General features: G+C 41.6%; 1 protein-coding gene across 8 annotated transcripts in view; it reads left to right on the forward strand.

Annotated features, from left to right (window-relative positions):
* Window positions 1–19,467, forward strand: part of Bcas3 (BCAS3 microtubule associated cell migration factor) — a 470,064-nt gene that overhangs the window by 193,522 nt on the left and 257,075 nt on the right. For all 8 annotated transcript variants that reach the window (XM_021178141.2, XM_021178140.2, XM_021178145.2 and 5 more), the window contains 3 exons: window positions 4,638–4,762; window positions 7,767–7,932; window positions 9,489–9,589. In XM_021178141.2, the coding sequence (XP_021033800.1) occupies window positions 4,638–4,762; window positions 7,767–7,932; window positions 9,489–9,589 (392 nt within the window). The remainder of the gene's footprint in view (window positions 1–4,637; window positions 4,763–7,766; window positions 7,933–9,488; window positions 9,590–19,467) is intronic.

Below are 19,467 nucleotides of genomic sequence, written 5' to 3' on the forward strand. Positions count from 1 at the left end.
AGACTACCAGCCCAGGGATGGTCCCACCCACAAGGGGCCTTTCCCCCTTGATCACTAATTGAGAAAATGCCTTACAGCTAGATCTCATGGAGGCATCTCCTCAACTGAAGCTCCTTTCTCTGTGATAACTCCAGCTGTGTCAAGTTGACACAAAAATAGCCGGTACAATACACTAATTCAAATAAATGAAAAACTCCGATTGGTTTCTCTCTCCTCTTCCTGCTAGCCTTTGAAGCCCCTAAGGGCGACAGTGGCCAGGGGCTTGTCACAGATGGCAGTTACAGGAGCTTGTCAGTTCAGTGTTTGTGATTCAGTGACAGGTGAGAAGTGTTGGAGGGCAGCCCACACTCTAAGGTAATTCATGAGAAGTGCAGCCAGAAGATTGGTGATCAAGATAGCAGAGGAGGGTACATGGGCACATATGTGATTGCCTGTCTGGTGGGTCACTCTAGCAGAACAGCTGTGTAGAAGAGAAAGTGTAGGACCATACCCATGACGTCTCAGAAATTGTTCTTCAACGATGGACACAATGTTTTTTCTTCTCTGTGAGTCTGACCACAATTGATTTTTACATTTTCTTTGGATATTGTGGGAACGATGTGTTCTGTGAATATTAATAGTGGGTGAAAGACTTTTTATACACTGCAGTGTGTATCACCATGGATATGGTTCAAAATGGAAGGCCAGGTGGGCCAATCACACACACAAACACACACACCTGTTAGCTGTAGGTGAAATGTGTCTTGAGTTCTACAACCCTGGAGGTCCACCCCTGGGAGCCTGGCTTGCTTTCTCTAACATAGTAGGTTCTTAATCTTAAACACACAAGAAGGGGATAAGGAGGTGCTCAGAGAATTATATTTGCAGAAATCGTTGTAAAGTTCTGCTTTATGACATCTGGAATGTGGACTGATTAGGATTTACTCAAGTATCTGAGAAATTCTCAGTGGTTGTACTGTTGGGAGATCATACTGTGAGAACAAATACGCCCATAACTGTGCACACTAGGCCTTCCCTTTTGTATTATGCATTCTAGAGTCTGAGCTCTGAGTGGGAAGGTACCTGCTTAACAGCATCATGACCAAAGAACTGCAGCGTGGGACATTCCATTTCAGGTTTCTTCTCAACTCAAGAAACAACCTTCCCTTCCCAGCACAGCTTGTGAGAGATAAGAAGATGAAGAAAGGCAACAGAAGGAGTAGCAGGCACTCTGGCTCACAGTAGGACCCACTACAGCCGAGGCTCAGAGAGCTACCCTCATAGTATCAATCCAGGCCTATGCTCTTGCCAGTGAGGTGGTTTTCTGGGCAAGGAATTAGAGAGACAATCTATGGAAGGTGGCTACATAATTTCTATTTAGCTTTGAGAAATTTGATAATCCACAAGAGAACAGAAATTCAAGATTTGGCAGAAGATGAAAGCTCGAAAGTATAACACTAAGGATATGAGAACCTGTCGTGGACAACAGAGGAAAGTAGAATTTTTTAAATTCATTTTTTTAAATTAATTAAATTTTTATACTCCATATTCCATTCCCTGCACCCCCATCCACCCTCTGAATGCTCCATATCCCACACCTCTTCCCACCTCCCCACTCCCCATTCCCCGTCTCCACGTGGATGTCCCCACACCACACCCCACCTGAACTCTAAACTCCCTGGGGCCTCCAGTCTCTTGAGGGTTAGGTGCATCATCTCTGAATGAACACAGACCTGGAAGCCCTCTACCGTATGTGTGTTGAGGGTCTCATATCAGCTAGTGTGTGCTGTGTGTTTGGTGGTCCCGTATTTGGGAGATCTGGGGGGGGTGTCCAGATTGAGACTGCTGGTTCTCCTATAGGATCACCCTTCTCCTCAGCTTCTTTCAGCTTTCCCTAATTCAACAACAGGGGTCAGCTGCTTCTCTCAATTGGTTGAGTGCAAACATCTGCATCTGACTCTTTGAGCTGCTTGCTGGGTCTTCCAGAGTGCGGTCATGGTAGGTCTCTTTTTGTAAGCTCTCCATAGCCTCAGTGATAGAGTCAGAGCTTGGAACCTCCTCTTGAGCTGGATTCTACTTTGGGGCTGTTGCTGGATCTTCTTTTCCTCAGGCTCCTCTCCATTTCCATCCCTGTAATTCTTTCAGATAGGAACAATTATGGGTCAGAGGTGTGACTATGGGATGGCAGCCCCATCCTTCACTTGATGCCCTGTCTTCCTGCTGGAGGTGGGCTCTATAAGTTACTCTCCCTACTGTCAGACATTTCATCTAAGGTCCCTCTTTTTAATTCCTGAGAGTCTCTTAAAGAACGTCTGGGGGAATCACCATCCTGCATCTGAATCGTTACTACAGAGCAATAGTGATAAAAACTGCATGGTATTGGTACAGAGACAGACATGTTGATCGATGGAATAGAATTGAAGACCTAGAAATAAAACCACACACTTACGGTCACTTGATCTTTGACAAAGATGCCAAAAATATACGATGGAAAAAAGAAAGCATCTTCAATAAATGGTTCTGGTCTAACTGGCTGTCTGTATGTAAAAGCATGAAAATAGACCCATATTTGCCACCTTGTACAAAGCTCAAGTCCAAGTGGATCAAGGGTCTCAACATAAAGCCAGATACACTGAATCTAATAGAAGAGAAAGTGGGAAAGAGCCTTGAACTCATTGGCACAGGGGGAAGTTTCCTAAATAGAACTCCAGTGGCTCATGCTCTAAGATCAAGAATTATAAATGGGACCTCATGAAAGTGGAAAGCTCTGTAAGGCAAAGGACATAGTCAACAAGACAAATCAGCAACGTACAGAATGGGAAAAAAAATCTTCATTAACCCCACATCTGATAGAGGTCTAATATCCAAAGTATTTAAAGAACTCAAGAAGTCACCAAAAGAATCACCAAAAAAACCAAAGAACCCACTCAAAAAATGGGGTATAGAACTAAACCAAGAATTCACAAATGAAGAATCGCAAATGGCTGAGAAGCACCTAAAGAAATGTTCAGAGTCCTTAGTGATCATAGAAATGCAAATCAAAACGATCCTGAAATTCTACCTTACACCAATCAGAATGGCTAAGATCAAATCCTCAGTGACAGCACATGTTGGAGAGTATGTGGAGAAAGGAACACTCCTCCATTGCTGGTGGGATTGGTACAACCACTCTGGAAATCAATCTGGAGGTTCCTCAGAAAATTGGAAATAGATCTACCTGAAGACCCAGCTATATGACTCTTGGGAATATACCCAAAAGATACCCCACCATGCCACAGGGGCACATGTTCCACTATGCTCATAGTGGCCTTGTTTGTGATAGCCAGAAGCTATAAACAGCCTAGATGTCCCAGGACAGAACTGATACAGAAAATGTGGTTCATTTACACGATGCAATACTACTCAGCTGTTAAGAACGAGGACATCCTGAGTCTTGCAGGCAAATGTGTGGAACTAGAAAATATCATCCTGAGTGAGGTTAACTCAGACCCAAAAGGATGTGTGCATGGTATCTACTCACTAATAAGTGGATATTAGCCAAAAAAACAAAACAAAACAAAAAAACCTGAAAGTATAGAATGAATACCCAAGATACAGTCCACAGAACTCAAAAAGGTCAACTAGCTGATGTGCCTAACTGAGGACGCCTTAGTCCCACTTGGGAGAGAGAAGAAAGCAATCGCAAGTGGGGAGGGAGGGAGGGACCTGGGAGGGAAAGTGGACAGGGTGGGGGTGGGAGTGGTGGAGAGAGGGGAACCTGATATAGTATTGGGTGAGGGAAAAGGACTGAATCCCTGAAGGCCAGCAGAAAGAATGGAAGGAAACAGGTAACCTCAGGAAATAGAAGGTTGGGAGGGCCCTCTGGAAAGCAGGTTCTTACGGAAGTCGTTTGGCAACCTCAGTTAGCATGTCCTCCGCCACAGCAAAGAGAGAACAGATATGCGTTTGATAAGCTGTGAGTATTTAACTCTGTTTTAGTGTTTTCCATGAACAAAATGGTTAAATCAGGAGTCCAGGAAGACAAGAAAGGAGAGCCAGGAATGTGGCTGATTCATTGCAGGAGGTCACTGCATTAGAACTTGTAGCGTGCTGACACTGTAGCCTCGGAGCATCAGGCACTGCCACGTCTGCATTTCGAGTCATCGCCATTTCATGCATGCTGCCTCCATGTGCTCTGTGGGTAGTCTCTTGTCTTGATGTCAGAATGAACTTTTCATGCTGGAGGTGTGTCTGCCCCTTCTTTTACTCCATCTTTATGCAGTAAAATGTTAGCCATCTGAAAGGATTGACTGTAATTCCAAAACCAGCACCTAGTGCCGAAGAACTTGGTTTATTTTGTTGACACACTCACTGTCTTACTTTGTTGCCTAGGATAGAACTGGAACTTGGGCCCCAAAAAAGGTGTCCTTCCTGCCTGGGCTCTTCTGTAGCCAGGACCACAGGAATGTGCCAGTGTTCCCAGCTCCCGTAGCAAGACCTTTTTAACATTGTTATCATTGAAATTTTACCCATTGGTGTCATCTCATGTCACTGGCCAACCATTCTTTGAAGGGATGTGCATGACTGTGCCTTAGATCTTAATTTTGGGAAAGTCATTCATGATTTGGAAGACTTGAGGGTTCACATGGTAATTTCTAAATGTCCTTTTACTTTTTAAGCAAAGTTAAACCACCTCCACAAATTTCTCCAAGCAAATCGATGGGCGGCGAGTTTTGCGTGGCTGCAGTGTTTGGGACTTCCAGGTCATGGTTTGCAAACAACGCTGGCCTGAAAGGGGAAAAAGGTATGTCCTTTGTTGATGCTCAAATTTGCTGTGCAGTGTTTCACCACTGAGGGCACGGCGCTGAGAGTTCCTCTAGAATGAATATATATATTAGAATAATTTTATATCTAATAACCTAGTGGTTTTTACTAAGATAAAAACTAATAAAATAAATAAACACTAGTGGCCTTCACTAGTCAAGTTTCTCAAAGAATTACAACTATTTTCTCACACAAAAGGGAAATAAATTTGCTATCAACTGATATTTTCATTTATTTTCAAAACAAAGTCTCTGTACCTTGTTTTTAAATTCAACAAGTAGCCAAGGCTGCCCTTGAATTCCATCCTCTGCCTCTCCAGTGCTGGCATTTAAATTTGTGTACCACCACACCTAGGTGCATTGACTGATTTTTGCCTTTCACTTCTTATTCCTAATTATATTCACATATTGATCTCAGGGCTGACTGTGCTGTGCCCACTCCATTTCTTCTACCTCTGCACAAGCTAATTTCACATTGTTGCCTCTGATCTCGGAAGGAGAAAGTTGTTGTAACCTCTGCCTTTCATGGGAGACTTGGAATCAACCAGTCTCGCTAATGTTAGCTAATTTATACACACGGGAGAGAGTGTGTGTGTGTGTGTGTGTGTGTGTGTGTACATGTACATGCGTGCGTGAATGCATTTGCCTGTGGACCCTGGCTGATCCCCTAGAGGCAAGGCTTGTGACCTGCAGATTGTTTGTTCTGGGTACTGAGTTCAACTCTTTGCAAGTGTGGCAATTGCTCTCAACTGCTGGGCTATACCACACTTAAAATCAAAAACAGAAACAATAACATGGTAAAAGAAAACAAAACAAACAACCTCCCCTGAGCTCCAAAATAAAAAAAGGGGGGGGGGCAGACTGTTCCTGAGAGATAAGTGCCGCTGCCCGTGGTTATCACTGGGCCTCTGAGTCATTGGTACTACGATGTTTACATTTATTTATTTATCAAGTGTAAATTTTTAAGAAGTTTTTCTCTAATTTAAGTGTGTGCACATGTACACCAAGCGTGTAACTGGTAATCATGGCAGTTAGGAGAGGGCTTTGGGTCCCTAAACAGGAGTGAGCCACCATGTGGGTGCTGGGACTTGAACTTGAGGCCTGTGCAGGACAAGTGCATGCTCCTAACCACTGAGTCCATTCTTTAGCCCCATTTGCTGTTTTTCATCCCTGCTCTGATCATCAGAATCACTACCTAGAATGTTTGTGTAACTATTCTTTCAGTCTGTGATTCTTTGTCATGCATATATGGAGAGAGGAAGGGGGGGGAGGGATGGAGGAAAGAGGAAGAGAGTTTTTTTTTTTTTTCTTTTTCCAGTTACAGAGCTTGAAACTAGGGTCTGTGGTCTCTGTATAGAAGAGAATGTCTACATTTATACACCAAGTATATAGCTATGTTAGGGTTTTCCCCTGATTACTTTATTGTGATTCAATTAGGTCATGCACTGGCTTTCCCCTGATGTTCCACAGTTGGTTTTGTTCTTGGCAAAAGTGAGTGGCTCTCCTCCCCACTCCTGATTGGCAGTCAGATCTCAGCCTCTTCCCTTGCTATCACCTTTCATGACCACTCCCTTGTAATCGGACCTTAGCACAGCTAGTCCCTTCCCATGGGAAGGGTTTGTGGAGCAGGCAAGTTTCCCATTTTCTTATCCAATCTTTATTTTTTTGTTACTGCCTTTGGTTTGATGATGCTATCGAAAGGACTTTTTGTTATTCATTCAAACCTTCTGCAAAGCTCGATTTCAAATACTTCTCCCATCTGTCCTAATTACCCCTTTAGCTTGCTACTCCTTTATGTCCCTCTGGCTGGTCATTGGGCATTTTCTCAGATCAGCTGTAATTGATTCGTCTGACACAGAGATAAGATGACCCACACAGGTTTCATAAGACAGTCTCCTTGGTTTACTGTAAAACGTGAGATTTAGCACTGAGCCTGTTTGGGCAACGAGTACATGTGCATTCCTTAAAGTCATTCAATGACATTCAAACCCAGCACTGATATCTCTGAGGATGGCTGCCCTTCCTTCACTACTGGAGCCCGTAATCTCATTGAGAAATGGATTAGGAACTAACTATTGGAGGAGGGACCTTTCCTTTTTTTTTTTTTTTTTTTTCCATGTTGGTCCCTGTTTACTGGAGAATTTCGGTTTGCTTCTTGTCCCACTTGGTTTTAGTTGTATTTCAACTGATGACCTTCCACAGACAAATGTGTTTTTGTGTTGTTTGCTTGTATGTTTTTATCTACATGTTTAATGAGTGTGTGCTGCGTGTGCGTGTGTGTGCACAGATCCCAGAGTGTCCAGCTCTGTTTTTCTCTGCATTTTCTTCCCCTTTTCAGCATTGGGATTACAGACTTGTGTTGACTGTGCCTGTTGGTGGTTTGGCCTTTGTTTGTTTGTTTTTTGGGTGTGGCTTGTTTTTTTTTTTTTTTGTTGTGTTAGAGAATTTAAATTCATGCTCTAGAGTTTACCTAGTAAACATTCTTATCTCCCCAGCTGCCAAACTTAATTCTACCAAGAAAACATAGTTGAACTTTTCAGACAACTTAGTTCCACACATAACTTTTCCTTATTTAAGGAAAAGTTCATTATTTAAGCCAGGGTAATGAAATTTTGTTGGCTAGATTATTCATTTTCAGGTAGTCATTTCCCGTCCTACCAATGCCTTATATTTTTCATAAAATATGCAAAAATCCATAGTATAGAAATACAAAATTTTACAACATAGTGTTTATCTACAATACAGTTTTGAACATCATGGTATAATTGTTGAAACCAATTGATGTATATCCCATAATGTTGGTGGCATGTTCACTGGCAGCTGCTTATGCTGGGCACCCTCTGAGGACGAACTAATGCGGTGGGACAAAGCTCTTCCCTTTCTCTTCACCTTTCCATGTCAGACAGTAGGGTCAGGAAAGTAGCAGTCCCACTGAGACCTTTCCCTGACATCTTTCCAAGTCTCATTTTGATTCTCTGTTTGCAGATCAATCCAAACAAGTTGTAGTTGAATCTCTTTACATCATCAGCTGCTACGGGACCTTAGTGGAGCACATGATTGAGCCCCGGCCGATCAGTACTGCTCCCAAGATAAGTGACGACACACCACTGGAGATAATGACGTCACCGCGTGCCAGCTGGACACTTGTTAGGTAGTTCTCCATCCTACCTCCCCCAACCCCTGCTGCAAAAAGATAATGTGCCCTTTGTGAAATCTCAGTATAAATACCTGGCTCTGAAGTATATTCATCCACAAGGATATACTTCCTTGCATATATTGACCTTGATTCTTGACGTTGGTTTTAGAATCTTGTGCAAATGGGATTATACTGTATTTCCTGGCTTTGTAACCTGGGAAGCCTCTAGTCCATTTTGTTTCTATTGGGTAGGGTCTACATCAGTGAAAGGTAAGCACTGCAAGTCCTGTGTGCACCCCCTGAATCACTTTTCCTTGTCAGGTAAAGAAATCATGCTCCCTTGCTTTCCATTTCCCCTCGAGCTGTAGCCAACCACAGCTTACTCTGTATTACCTGCCTTTGCCTGCTCTGGCCACTAAATGATGGAATCATGTGCTATGCTATCTTTCGTATCTGATTTCTTCCTTTCATATTTTGAAGATTCATATTAGTGCAGTGTGTTATGTAGGTGGTGGAGGACTTTTCCACTCTGTAGCTGTCACTAATATTGTTGCTGCAAATATTCACATGCATAACTGTGCATGGTGATATTTTGCATTGTCTCAGGAATGAAATCAGAAAGTATCTCTGTTTGAGCGTTCTGTATTTGTGGTTGTGAGCCTTGCTTTACCTCTCCAGCCTTTTGAACTTTTTGTTGTCTCTCTATGTATCCATTTCTTGGTTTGTGTTTCCCTTATTGTAGTGCCACATGCTCCTTGTAAAGAATTCCACTAAGGGAAATATAAACTAATACAAAGAGAGCCTACAGTCTCCTTTAAGTGATAATCCAGGATCCAATGGCTAAGCACTCTTGAAATGTTTAAGAATGGATCCAATGAGCAGAATTTTTATAAGCTAGCAGAAAGAGGAAGAAAGGAAACCTAGAATAAAGCCCATTTAATATAATGAATTGTACAAGGGAGAGAAAAAAAAAAAGCAATCACCCAGCATGTATGAGAGGAAACAGATAAAAATGGATATGAAAACGACTCCTCTCCTTTGACATTTTAAAATAGCCTATTGATTTTCTGGAAGCCCCAGCATTCTTTACTAGTACTCAATGTGCTGGATTGATCTGGTCCATATCTGATTTAGCAAGCTTATTCAAAATTGGGCAGATGTGATTAAACTTTGGCAGTCTCACTGTTGAAGTAGCTAATTAGATCCAAAGGAAGTTGTCTGTTTAAGCAATTCCTTTTGTCTTCCCACCACTTTTAGCTACTTTGTTTCATGTTGACAATGTCTGATGTTGGTCAACAATGAGATAAGATGGCCTCCCTGTCGCTGATGTTCCTTTTCTCTGGCTGTCTTACCAAGCTGATAACTGTCTGTTTCACTGAGGATCTACATTACCTGTGCAGCACATCACCACAACTTTAGTGTATAACGTTTTCCTGGATTTACGTGTCAGGTTAAAGAGCATTGGTTTTAATGGTTACACATTGATTTGTGCAAGTCTCTGTCAGGCTCTGTGGTGATTTACACCCCATCTCTGAAGATTGAATATTAATATTCTTCTGCTGTTTCCTTAGAACGCCTCAGTGGAATGAACTGCAGCCGCCATTCAATGCGAATCACCCTCTGCTCCTCGCTGCAGAAGCAGTGCAGTATTACCAGCTCCTGCTGGCCGGCTGTGAGTACTTCTCATCAGATTATGCTTTCTTCTATATGATCATCTCAGAACTTGCTGAGTAAATGGCCATAGAGCCAGTTCATAGGCTGTAAGGTATTTGTTTGTTTTGTCTATTTTTCCAGACAGGGGTTCTCTGTGTAGCCCTGGCTGTCCTGGAACTTACTCTATAGACCAGACTCATCCTGAACTCAGATCCATCTGCCTCTGCCTTCTCAGTGCTGAGATTAAAGGTGTGGGTCACCAACACCAAGCGAGGGCCATAGCTTGTGTGTCTTCAGCTAGCATTTTCCAAAACAAAATCAAAAACCATTAAACAAACAAAATACCTGTAATATGTGGCCTAGCTGGATATGGAGAACAGCTTTGCAGAGCCTGGGACCTGTTTCTGAGAGAACAAGAACAAGCTCTTCATCACAGGACACCAAGACAGCAGCCTCTTCCTGTGGTGCAGCTTCGTTTGGACTCGTAGCTCATGCTCCTAGCTTCATTGGGACAAGATGTGATGCTGGGATTAGAACAGGGTTTTGTACAAGCACTCTAAATGGGGCTTTGTGTTCCTTTTGCCATTTGTAGATAATGATAGAGGTTCACCCAACCAGATGGAGACATTATGTGAGAGGCATGAAGAGACAATTTAATACTTAGTACTCAGTCTTCATAGACTTAAAAATGCTTTACAATTATTATTACTTTTTTGTAGAATACAATGAATCCTAATTGAACTGGAGGGCTCTGAGTACTGAATACTTTTAGAAATTTCCTGTAAATCAACAATGACATTTTTGTTTTTTGGTTTGTTTGAGAATGAGTTTCTCTGTGTAGCCCTGGCTGTCCTGGGACTCACTCTATAGGCCAGGCTGGCTTCAAATTCACAGAGATCCTCCTTCTCTGCCTCCCTGGTGTACTGGGATTCAAGGTGTGCACCACGACCACCATCCAGCTTTATTCCTTATTTATAAAAGTCAAAAGCCTCGTTATTGAATGAAGTGTGGTTGGCTCAGTTAATCTGGGTTGGTCTTGTTGATTTGGTACCTGTTAGTTCTGATTAGCTGACAACTGTGATAAGTATCAAGAAGATAAAGGAAAGCTAAGCTAAAAACCACAACTACATCTCTTCATTTTTCATACTAGAGTAAGCTAGTTGATATCCTTCAACTGTAGCTCCCCCTGACACTTTTGTCCCATTCAACAAAACCTATCTCTGCTGGCGATAACTGGGCCCATCCAGTGCTTTCATGCACAGTAACGACACCATCAAAGTTACTGTGCGTGTACTGGAGGTTGAGCCTAAGGCCTTGCACATAGTAGTAATGAGTGTTTCACTACCAAGTCTCCCTCTGCCACCAGTGGATGGCATTTTTATAAAGCTCACTCCTGGCTGTCAGACACTTAAAAGACAGTGATTGGAGCAAATACTCCTGAAGTAAGACGAGATCTTCAACTGTGAAGGCCTGTGAGATGCTGAAGGCAGTCTTACACCAAGAGACCTTTGCCAAGTGAACCATCTCTGATGCTTCTATTGCCTCTCAACATTGATGGAAATGATACAGGATCAACCTGGATTTTAAAGTTTTACATGCACACTCAAGGTATTTGCCAAAGAGTTCTGGGTCTGCCACTGTTTTACGCAACTGAAGCTACTAGTTGCAGATTATGGACATTGGGTCTCCAGTGCAGTACAGGCAGTACAGTGTCAGTTTAAACCATGCCTTCACACACACACACACCATTTACCCCTGTGAGAATCTCATTCAGGAGCTGCTGTGACTATCTTCATCTGCAAAGATATAAGATACAGAAAAAAAAAGATACAAAGATACAGAAGCCCTCTGGAAAGATAGTCTACCTCACACAACCATGTTTATTATTTCTGGTTCTTTGGGTGTATTTATTGTGTTTTACTTACCCAAGTTTAAAATCACCTTTGAGCCGGGGGCTTTTGATGTCTGGTAGAATCCTCATCTTCAATGTGCTAGACTCTGTGATTGGTCCTTAGCAATGACCAGGTGATGGGGAGGAATTACCCTTCATTTTTCACTTAAATATCTTTTTAAAACTATTTTTGATTGAACTTTGTACTCTAATATATTATGAAGTTTATAAACTTCATAAATGTTGCAGGGTTATTTTGGGTTTTTTGTTCTTCTTGTGTTTGTAGAAAAAGTGTAGCAAACTTCCAGAAAATCAGGAAATGATACAGCAATAGGCAAGGCTGATGTAAATATAAATAGGAAAGAGACTGTCTTGGGGAAGAGAGCAGTACAGCAGGATGTTAGCACAACACATACACTGTTCTCATAAACAGTTTGTTCCACACTGAAGCATGGATGCAGCTTAGGGCAGAGACTGGAGACCTGCCCTGCATCCCGATGATGTCTCACCCACCTCTGAGACGAAGCAAGCAAAGCCTCACCTTTGTCGCTGTCCCCTCTGCATTTAGGAGAATACCAAAATGTTGAGGGGCCCTGACAGTGGAGGACAGGATCACATACATTCAAATGGTTCATTCAGGTGTCACACTGGAGGCTGAGAGGACATCAAGTTGCTTTGTTGGACCATTGAAGATTGCTGTTTTTAATAATTTAAAAAAGCGTAATATAAGCCAGATAATGGTGGTGCACACCTTTGATCTTAGCACTCAGGAGACAGAGGCAGGCAGATTTCTCTGAGTTCGAGGCCAGCCTGTTCTACAGAGTGACTTCCAGGACAGCCAAAGCTACAAGAGCAACCCTATCTCGAAAAACAAAACACAACAAAAGGTTTATAGATAGCAGAGGTAGAAATCCAGACTGTGTATTCTGAGCGGGAGAGGCCACTCAGTAGTGAAAAGCACTCACTGCTGTTTGATAGGACCTGAGTTCAAATCCCATCACCCTCGTCAGGCATCATAAATGCCTGGGGGTCTGACACCCTCTTTTGGCTTCCAAAAGTACCTATATATGGTGTGTGTGTGTGTGTGTGTGTTACTTAAATATAAATAAATAAATTTATAAAAAATAAAATTATTATAGAGACAAGGGATTTATTGTTCATACTATGTTTTTCTTTTCCCAAAATCAAGCTCATTTCATTGTAGTATATTTCTTTGCCAAAACTGAAACTAGCCCTTAAAGTGCCCAGTAGCCATCTATCAGATTTGAGTACCAGTTGAAAAGACTTAGTAACTTGTCCTTAGTCTGCTCTCCCCCTTCTAATTTGTAAATGTAAAGCAGTATCTGGGGTAGTGTTTTGAAAGCTTGCTAGAGGACAAGTAGTGCTTAAAGCATCGTTCAGCCACAGCCCTGGGTCCCTGTCAGACTTTGGACCACTTCCTAAATAGTCCATGGCCGTATCATCCCATGGGAACCCATATTCCATGGAAAAGTCATAAAGATTATAAAGCGTATTGAACTGAGTGACATTTAAACGAGAGCATATCCATATAATAGAATTTCTCTTTTAAATGAAAGGCTTAATTAATCGTTAGTACATGCCATAGTTTGATAACTCTCAAGGAAATTATGCAAAAGAGAGAAGAAAAAAAAGCAACCTCAAAATTTTCACTGTTGATAGCTCTATGGGGCTCTCTTTGTGTGGGGTAGAAGAAAGAAGAATTTATTTCTGGAAGCTTGGTACATTGTAACTCTTCATTTTGATGGAACAATTTAATATCCTTTTTTTAATAAAAAGTAAGTGTCACTGTGTGTGTGTGTGTATTTGTATAAGCCTGTGCATTTTCACAATTACATGAAGAGCCTAGAAGGTGTTGGATTCACTGTCACTGATGTTGCAGGTTGTGTGAGTCACCACGTGTAGGTACTAGGAACCAAGCTTAGTACCTCTTGAAAGAACTGCAAGTTCTTAACCACAAATCTATATATTCACCCATGGATTTGAAAACAAATTTGTACAACTTGAATGTGAGTTGCTGTGATAAATACCATAATCATAAACAACATGAAAGGAACAGTTCATATCATCTCCAAGATTACAGGCCACCATTGGGAGAAGCTGAGACAGGAAGCACTGCTTACGGTCCTGCTCGGCTGTCTTTATACAGCTCAGGCCTGCTGGCCTTGGTGGTGCTTAGGAGCTCTGTATCAGTTAGCAGTGATGAAAATGTCACATCTGCAGGCCAGTCTGGCGGAGGCAATTTCTCAATTGTGACACACTTCTTAGGTATTTTAGTGCGACAGCCAAGTTTAGCCATTATAAGTTTAAGCCTTCTGTGTGTGACACATTGATATGCCCGACTAAGCTGTAACCTTTCTTTTCTTGTTGATCCCCATTATCTCATGTTTATATTATAATATAAAGAGATATAATTTTAAATGTGTCCCCTAGCCTTTGAGCATTCCAATGCTTTAAAAGTTGAATGCTCTTCAAAATATCTCTTATGGGTTCTTATAAAATAAAATTAAGCCATGTAGTTTCTTATTTAAAAAGTGAAAAATGGGACTGGAGAGATGTTTTAGTGATTAAGAGCACTGACTGCTTGCTTTTCCCAAAAACCACTTGGTAGCTCACAACCATCTGTATTGGGATCTGATGCCCTCTTCTGGTGTGTCTGAAGACAGCTATAATGTACTCATATAAACAAAATAAATAAATCTTTTTTTCAAAAGTGAAGAATGGGAGTGCAATTCTTCTGATACACTCAGATCAAATCAAACCCAAAATTTAATGGTGTAAAAGGCAACACATTTAATATCTGGGACTCTTTCATGATATTTCAGGCTCCAAAGGGCTTGGGCAGCTCCTATTTTCTTGTTCTGCCACTTGCAACATACACACACACACACACACACACACACACACACACACCCCTTCTCTTGTATGCCCAGGTCAGCTATACTCCACACTTGCCACTCTCCTTAGTGTGGACATCCCATTGTCCTGACAGTGCCAATATCATGGCATCTCTACTAAAATTGTGGCTACATACTCATCAGTGGCTTTATGTAGCTTTGTGAATATTTATGTGTGTGAGGGTGTTATGGCTAATCTTTGTTGCCATCATAACATACACGAGACCAGGGAGTCTCTATTGAGAAATTGTTTCCTTAAAGGTTGGCCCTGCTGTGAGAGGCTGGCGTTCTCTCCGCAGGTGCTAGAATTGTCCTGCTTACATGACATGCATTGTATGCACTGAGGCCTCCTACCCGTGCTGCTGCTGCTTGGTCTGCTTGTAAAAAATGTTTTCTTCAGATCTAATATTGAGCTTCATTTTGCTTTAATATACATATACACATGTGTATATGTGTGTGTATATATATGTATGTGTATATATATACACACAGACACATATCATTTATCAAATTTCAAAACAAAAGAGGTAGTCACCAGATAAGTAATATCTTGGATTTGGGACAAAGATAGTTTTTACTGGATGAAGACTGTATATGTAGGATGAATGAAATAAAAAAAAATCAGGAATCATTGCATTTTAAGCATCTTTATTCCCAATAAATTATATTTTGCTTGTCTGACACATAAAATTCTTAGACTACAAAGCATCACTATTTTCATTCAAGTTCTAATTTATGTATTTGGGTGAATTTCTTTCCACTTTTTTTGCAATTGAATAGAGATATCCTTTTTGAATACTACTACTCCAGACACAGAGTGGTTGGCTCTGCCTTCATGCATGTGCACATAGACACACATGCACACACACAGATGACACACACACACACATGCACATGCACACACACGCATGCACACCCCCACACATACATCCCTCTTGTCCATGCATGACATCAGTGCCATGGGAAACCATCTAAATGCATCAGTTTTCTTCTGTGCTGCCTTTCTCCTGGGTTTTCTTCTTCCCTCAGTGTCATGTTGTGCTGGTCTGACACCCTGGCTTGCCTTGCCTTACGGTGTGGTATATGGGGTAGAATATGGAGTGTGGAGGAGGCACTCGGCAGTATTTCCTTACATTGTTCATTATAAATGTTTGCCCAGTCCTGGGCAGAGGTGGAAAAGGAAGAGTGGAGTGTTTTTCTCTTGCAGAGGAAACTTGTAATGTGGTTTATTTACAGAGTGTTTATAGTCCATTGTTGGCCACAGGGTGTGTCATGGTGCCCTGTACAGTTTGACTCTTAATCGTAAATTACCTTGCAATATTTCACTTATTCAAACCGTCTAATTGGCATATGTTGTCCCAACAGAGAGGTTATTTTCATACAATGGTGTCTTTTCTGTGAGGAACTAAGGTGGAGACCTACAGGGTCTCATTTGAACTGCGTGTGCTCTATGGCCTGATGACCCTTATGAAATTATTAATTCCCATTATGAAAATGGTATGAAACGGGTAACTTAAACTATGTAAGTTTAACAGTTTGGATTATATCAGCCCCTGGACTTGGCACCTATGCTTCCATTCATTTCCCATTTTTACCTGGAGCATCAAATTAATCTTTGTACACACAAATCACTCTCTCTCTCTCTCTCTCTCTCTCTCTCTCTGAAACTGAATGAAACAGAGGGAAAGTGTCTACAAGAGGTGTCTATCCTGCAAGCATCTGTTAACCTTACAGTATTCTTCCTGTGCTCTTACAGTATCTCAGAATCCTTTCTGATTGTTTTACAACCTGTGATGTCTCCAAGTATAGTTCAGAGTAGGCTCTTTTCTATTGATGATGTTAATATTTATTGCAGTGACTCGGCAGATTTCAATGGTACAGGATATTGATCGAGAGAAAAGAAACTATTGGTCAGAAGACTGTAGGCCATTAAGCTCTGTGCATCTGATGTCATTTACTCTGTTCAAGTGACATTTATGGTTCTTAAGTAGATCCTTCTGCTGTGGATTGTACTTTCTCATAGGTGGGTAGGAGGATAGAAGAGAGAGGGTACTAGCAATACATGCTCACCATTTTCTCCAAAAAAAAAAAAAAAAAAAAAAAAAAAAAAAACCATGGGCTGGAATATAAAGGCAGGGCTTGGCTTACCTGCAGTGACGTAATGGGTTGGTATTGGCAGGACCTCATGGTTTGATGTGCTGGTACCTCCATCAGTGCGGTTAATTGCTAAGAAATGGCTAAATGGGAATTTAGGGGAATGCTTCAGCTGTCTGCTCTGTTAGTGGTAGCAGGAGCTCTGGCGCCGTTTCAGGATCACTATTTGTATGTGTCTGTCAGACTTAGAATACAGTCGTTTCTCTCAGTTTCAGCCCTCTCTATAGAATTTCTGTCAATTGTTTGACTCCATTAAGTGTGCAGAGGAAATAAAAGCCTCAACAACCAATCCACCAGGGGCTATGGATAGACCCTTTCTTTGTCCATCCTCAGAGCACTGCATTAGGTCTCATTATCCATTTATAATAGGTGACCTCTGCCCTCTGGGTCATAGAAGAATATTCAGTGTGCTTTTCTGACACATAGGGCACCGTTCTCAGCAGACATAAAGCACTGGCGTATCTGATAGTCTGGAGGACTAGTTTACACTGCAGGTTTTGATGAATCCACAACCTTGCACAAAGTCAGTAAGGTCGGTTTCCTTCCTTGGTCTTCGCTGATTCAGAAAGGGGCCAGTGAGGACCTAATAAAAGGAACATGAGCGTAGTCTTCAGTGTTGCTCTCTTTTATTCCAATTCAGAAAATTTTGTCTCCTAGAAGTGGTTTGCTTCCTCTGTAATTTCACGTTTACTGGTGCAGAAATATACACTGTCTTAGATGTAGTGAATGAACTTTATAGACTCAGGATTGCTCTTGAGATCATTGGTGACACTGGAAAGCCAGTCTTTTGCCCAACTTCGGGTTTCTTTTGTGCTGTGAATTTGGAGCAGCCCCCAAGAAGCACTGCACAGCTAATGGTTTTGCTTCTAGTTCACGGTTCAGAGACAGACATGGATCATGAAGGAGATAGAAGAGTGATTTGATTTTGGCTTAAGCATGGCCATGAATCCAGGCACAGATTTTTCTCCCCAAACCAGTTATAGAAAACCTAATAGTTGTTAGCATTCTCTCCATGGTATGAATTAATATATTAACTAGATTATAGCACTGTTTGACAAACTGCTTACTAAATACATCAAAATTGATTGGGCATTCTGTTTTTGAATTGACAAATGGCTGCATTAAGAAGGGGAGGGAAAGCCATTAATTATAGCTGCTCTCAACTATGGGAAAGGTAATCATATAAATATGGATCTCGCTACAGCCCAGCTCTCCTCTCCCAGCAGTGCTTCTTCCGTGTGCATCCACGCCTCTGTGCCATTAACAGAGCCGCTTCTCTCAGCTCCTGTCCTGTGGATGAAAACATTTTCCTGCTGTGTGAACACTATAATGCTCTCTTGACTACCACCATAGTACTCTTTTTTTTTTTCTTCTGTTGCTCCAGGAGACTACAGGAGAACCATTGTAGCTCAGCTCTTGGTCTCCATTCTCAGTTGTGCCCTGTTCTACGTTAGTGTCTGTTCTTGTTTAACTCTGCACAGAAGGTAGGGCCTTCCTTTTGGGAACAGAAAATTTGGAAGGAGGTAGTTCCATTTTCCTTCAGTGGTTACTTTGAGTTAATGTTTTCTGTGCCTTGGGCTTCTCATCTTTATAATTAGGAAATGAAAACTCCTTGACAACTCTATAACTTGTACAATCCTTACCCAAGATTTTTGTAACTTATCCTGAAACTCATAAAAACTCAGAGCCTAGGAGGCTGGAGAGCAAGCTCGGCAGTTAAGAGCATTTACTGTTTTTGTATGGGACTGGGGGTTGGGTCCCAGCACCCCCACATGGCAGCTCCCAATCATGCATACCAATTACAGGGTGTGCATTCAGGTATACAGGCAGAGAGCAGCCATATACAAAAGAGAAGGACATAACACCATAAACAGTGCCTGATCAGCCACCTTTTATTTTCTAACCAAAAATTGATATAACTTTGATTTAGTGACTCAAAGGTAACTGCTGTACATTTTAAACAATATTTTCATACTTTCTTTTATTCCTAGGATTCCTAGTATTAGTTCCTTCTTTTCCAAATTAAAGTGGAAATGTTGCTAGCATTGTATAGGCCAGAAGGAGTTAAGCACTTGCTTAACAGACGCAAACCCCTGCTTCCATCCCCCTAATAATGCCAAAGTAATGATAACAATAGCTAACTTAAAACTTTGCTGTCTTCTTGCATCCTTTTATCAAATGGGAATTAGTGAGGCCTCTGTTAGAGGTTTGTTAGATTAAGTGAGGCTGTTCATTTAAAACATTGTGGCTGCTGTTACAAGCCACAATGGAGTGAAGTCTTATTCTATTTTGTGGAATGAAGATTTATTTTATTTTATGTATATGAGTATACTTCAGTTGTCTTCAGACACATCAGCAGTGTGCATCATATCCTGTTACAGATGGTTGTGAGCCACCATGTGGTTCCTGGATTTGAACTCAGGACCTCTGGAAGAGCAGTTGGTGCTCTAAACCACTGAGATATCTCTCCAGCCCATAAATATTAAAAAGAAAAGAAAAGTTCTGAAGTGTAAGAAGAACATTTGTTTCATTGAGTTGAGGGGGTTTGGAACAGCTTTCATTTTTAATTCAATATTTTTAAGTTAACAATGAATAAAGTCATACTGCACTAATAACTTATTTTTTCCAAGAAAATTAAAGTTTTATGAAGTAAAAAGGAAATGCATGAGAAACAGTAAACATGAAGTAAAGAACAGGACAGGCATGATGGAGGAGGAGGAGGGAAAAAGTAGGTTGTTAGAGGACAGAAACCAACTGTCAGACAGCAGGCATGGAGATCACTAAACGTCAGACAGGCATGGGGATCACCAGAGTCAGACAGCAGGCATGGGGATCGCCAGAGTCAGACAGCAGGCATGGGGATCGCCACCATCAGACAGCAGGCATGGGGATCGCCACCATCAGACAGCAGGCATGGGGATCGCCACCATCAGACAG

The sequence above is a fragment of the Mus caroli genome, chromosome 11, assembly GCF_900094665.2.
Source record: "Mus caroli chromosome 11, CAROLI_EIJ_v1.1, whole genome shotgun sequence".
Classification (NCBI taxonomy): domain Eukaryota; kingdom Metazoa; phylum Chordata; class Mammalia; order Rodentia; family Muridae; genus Mus; species Mus caroli.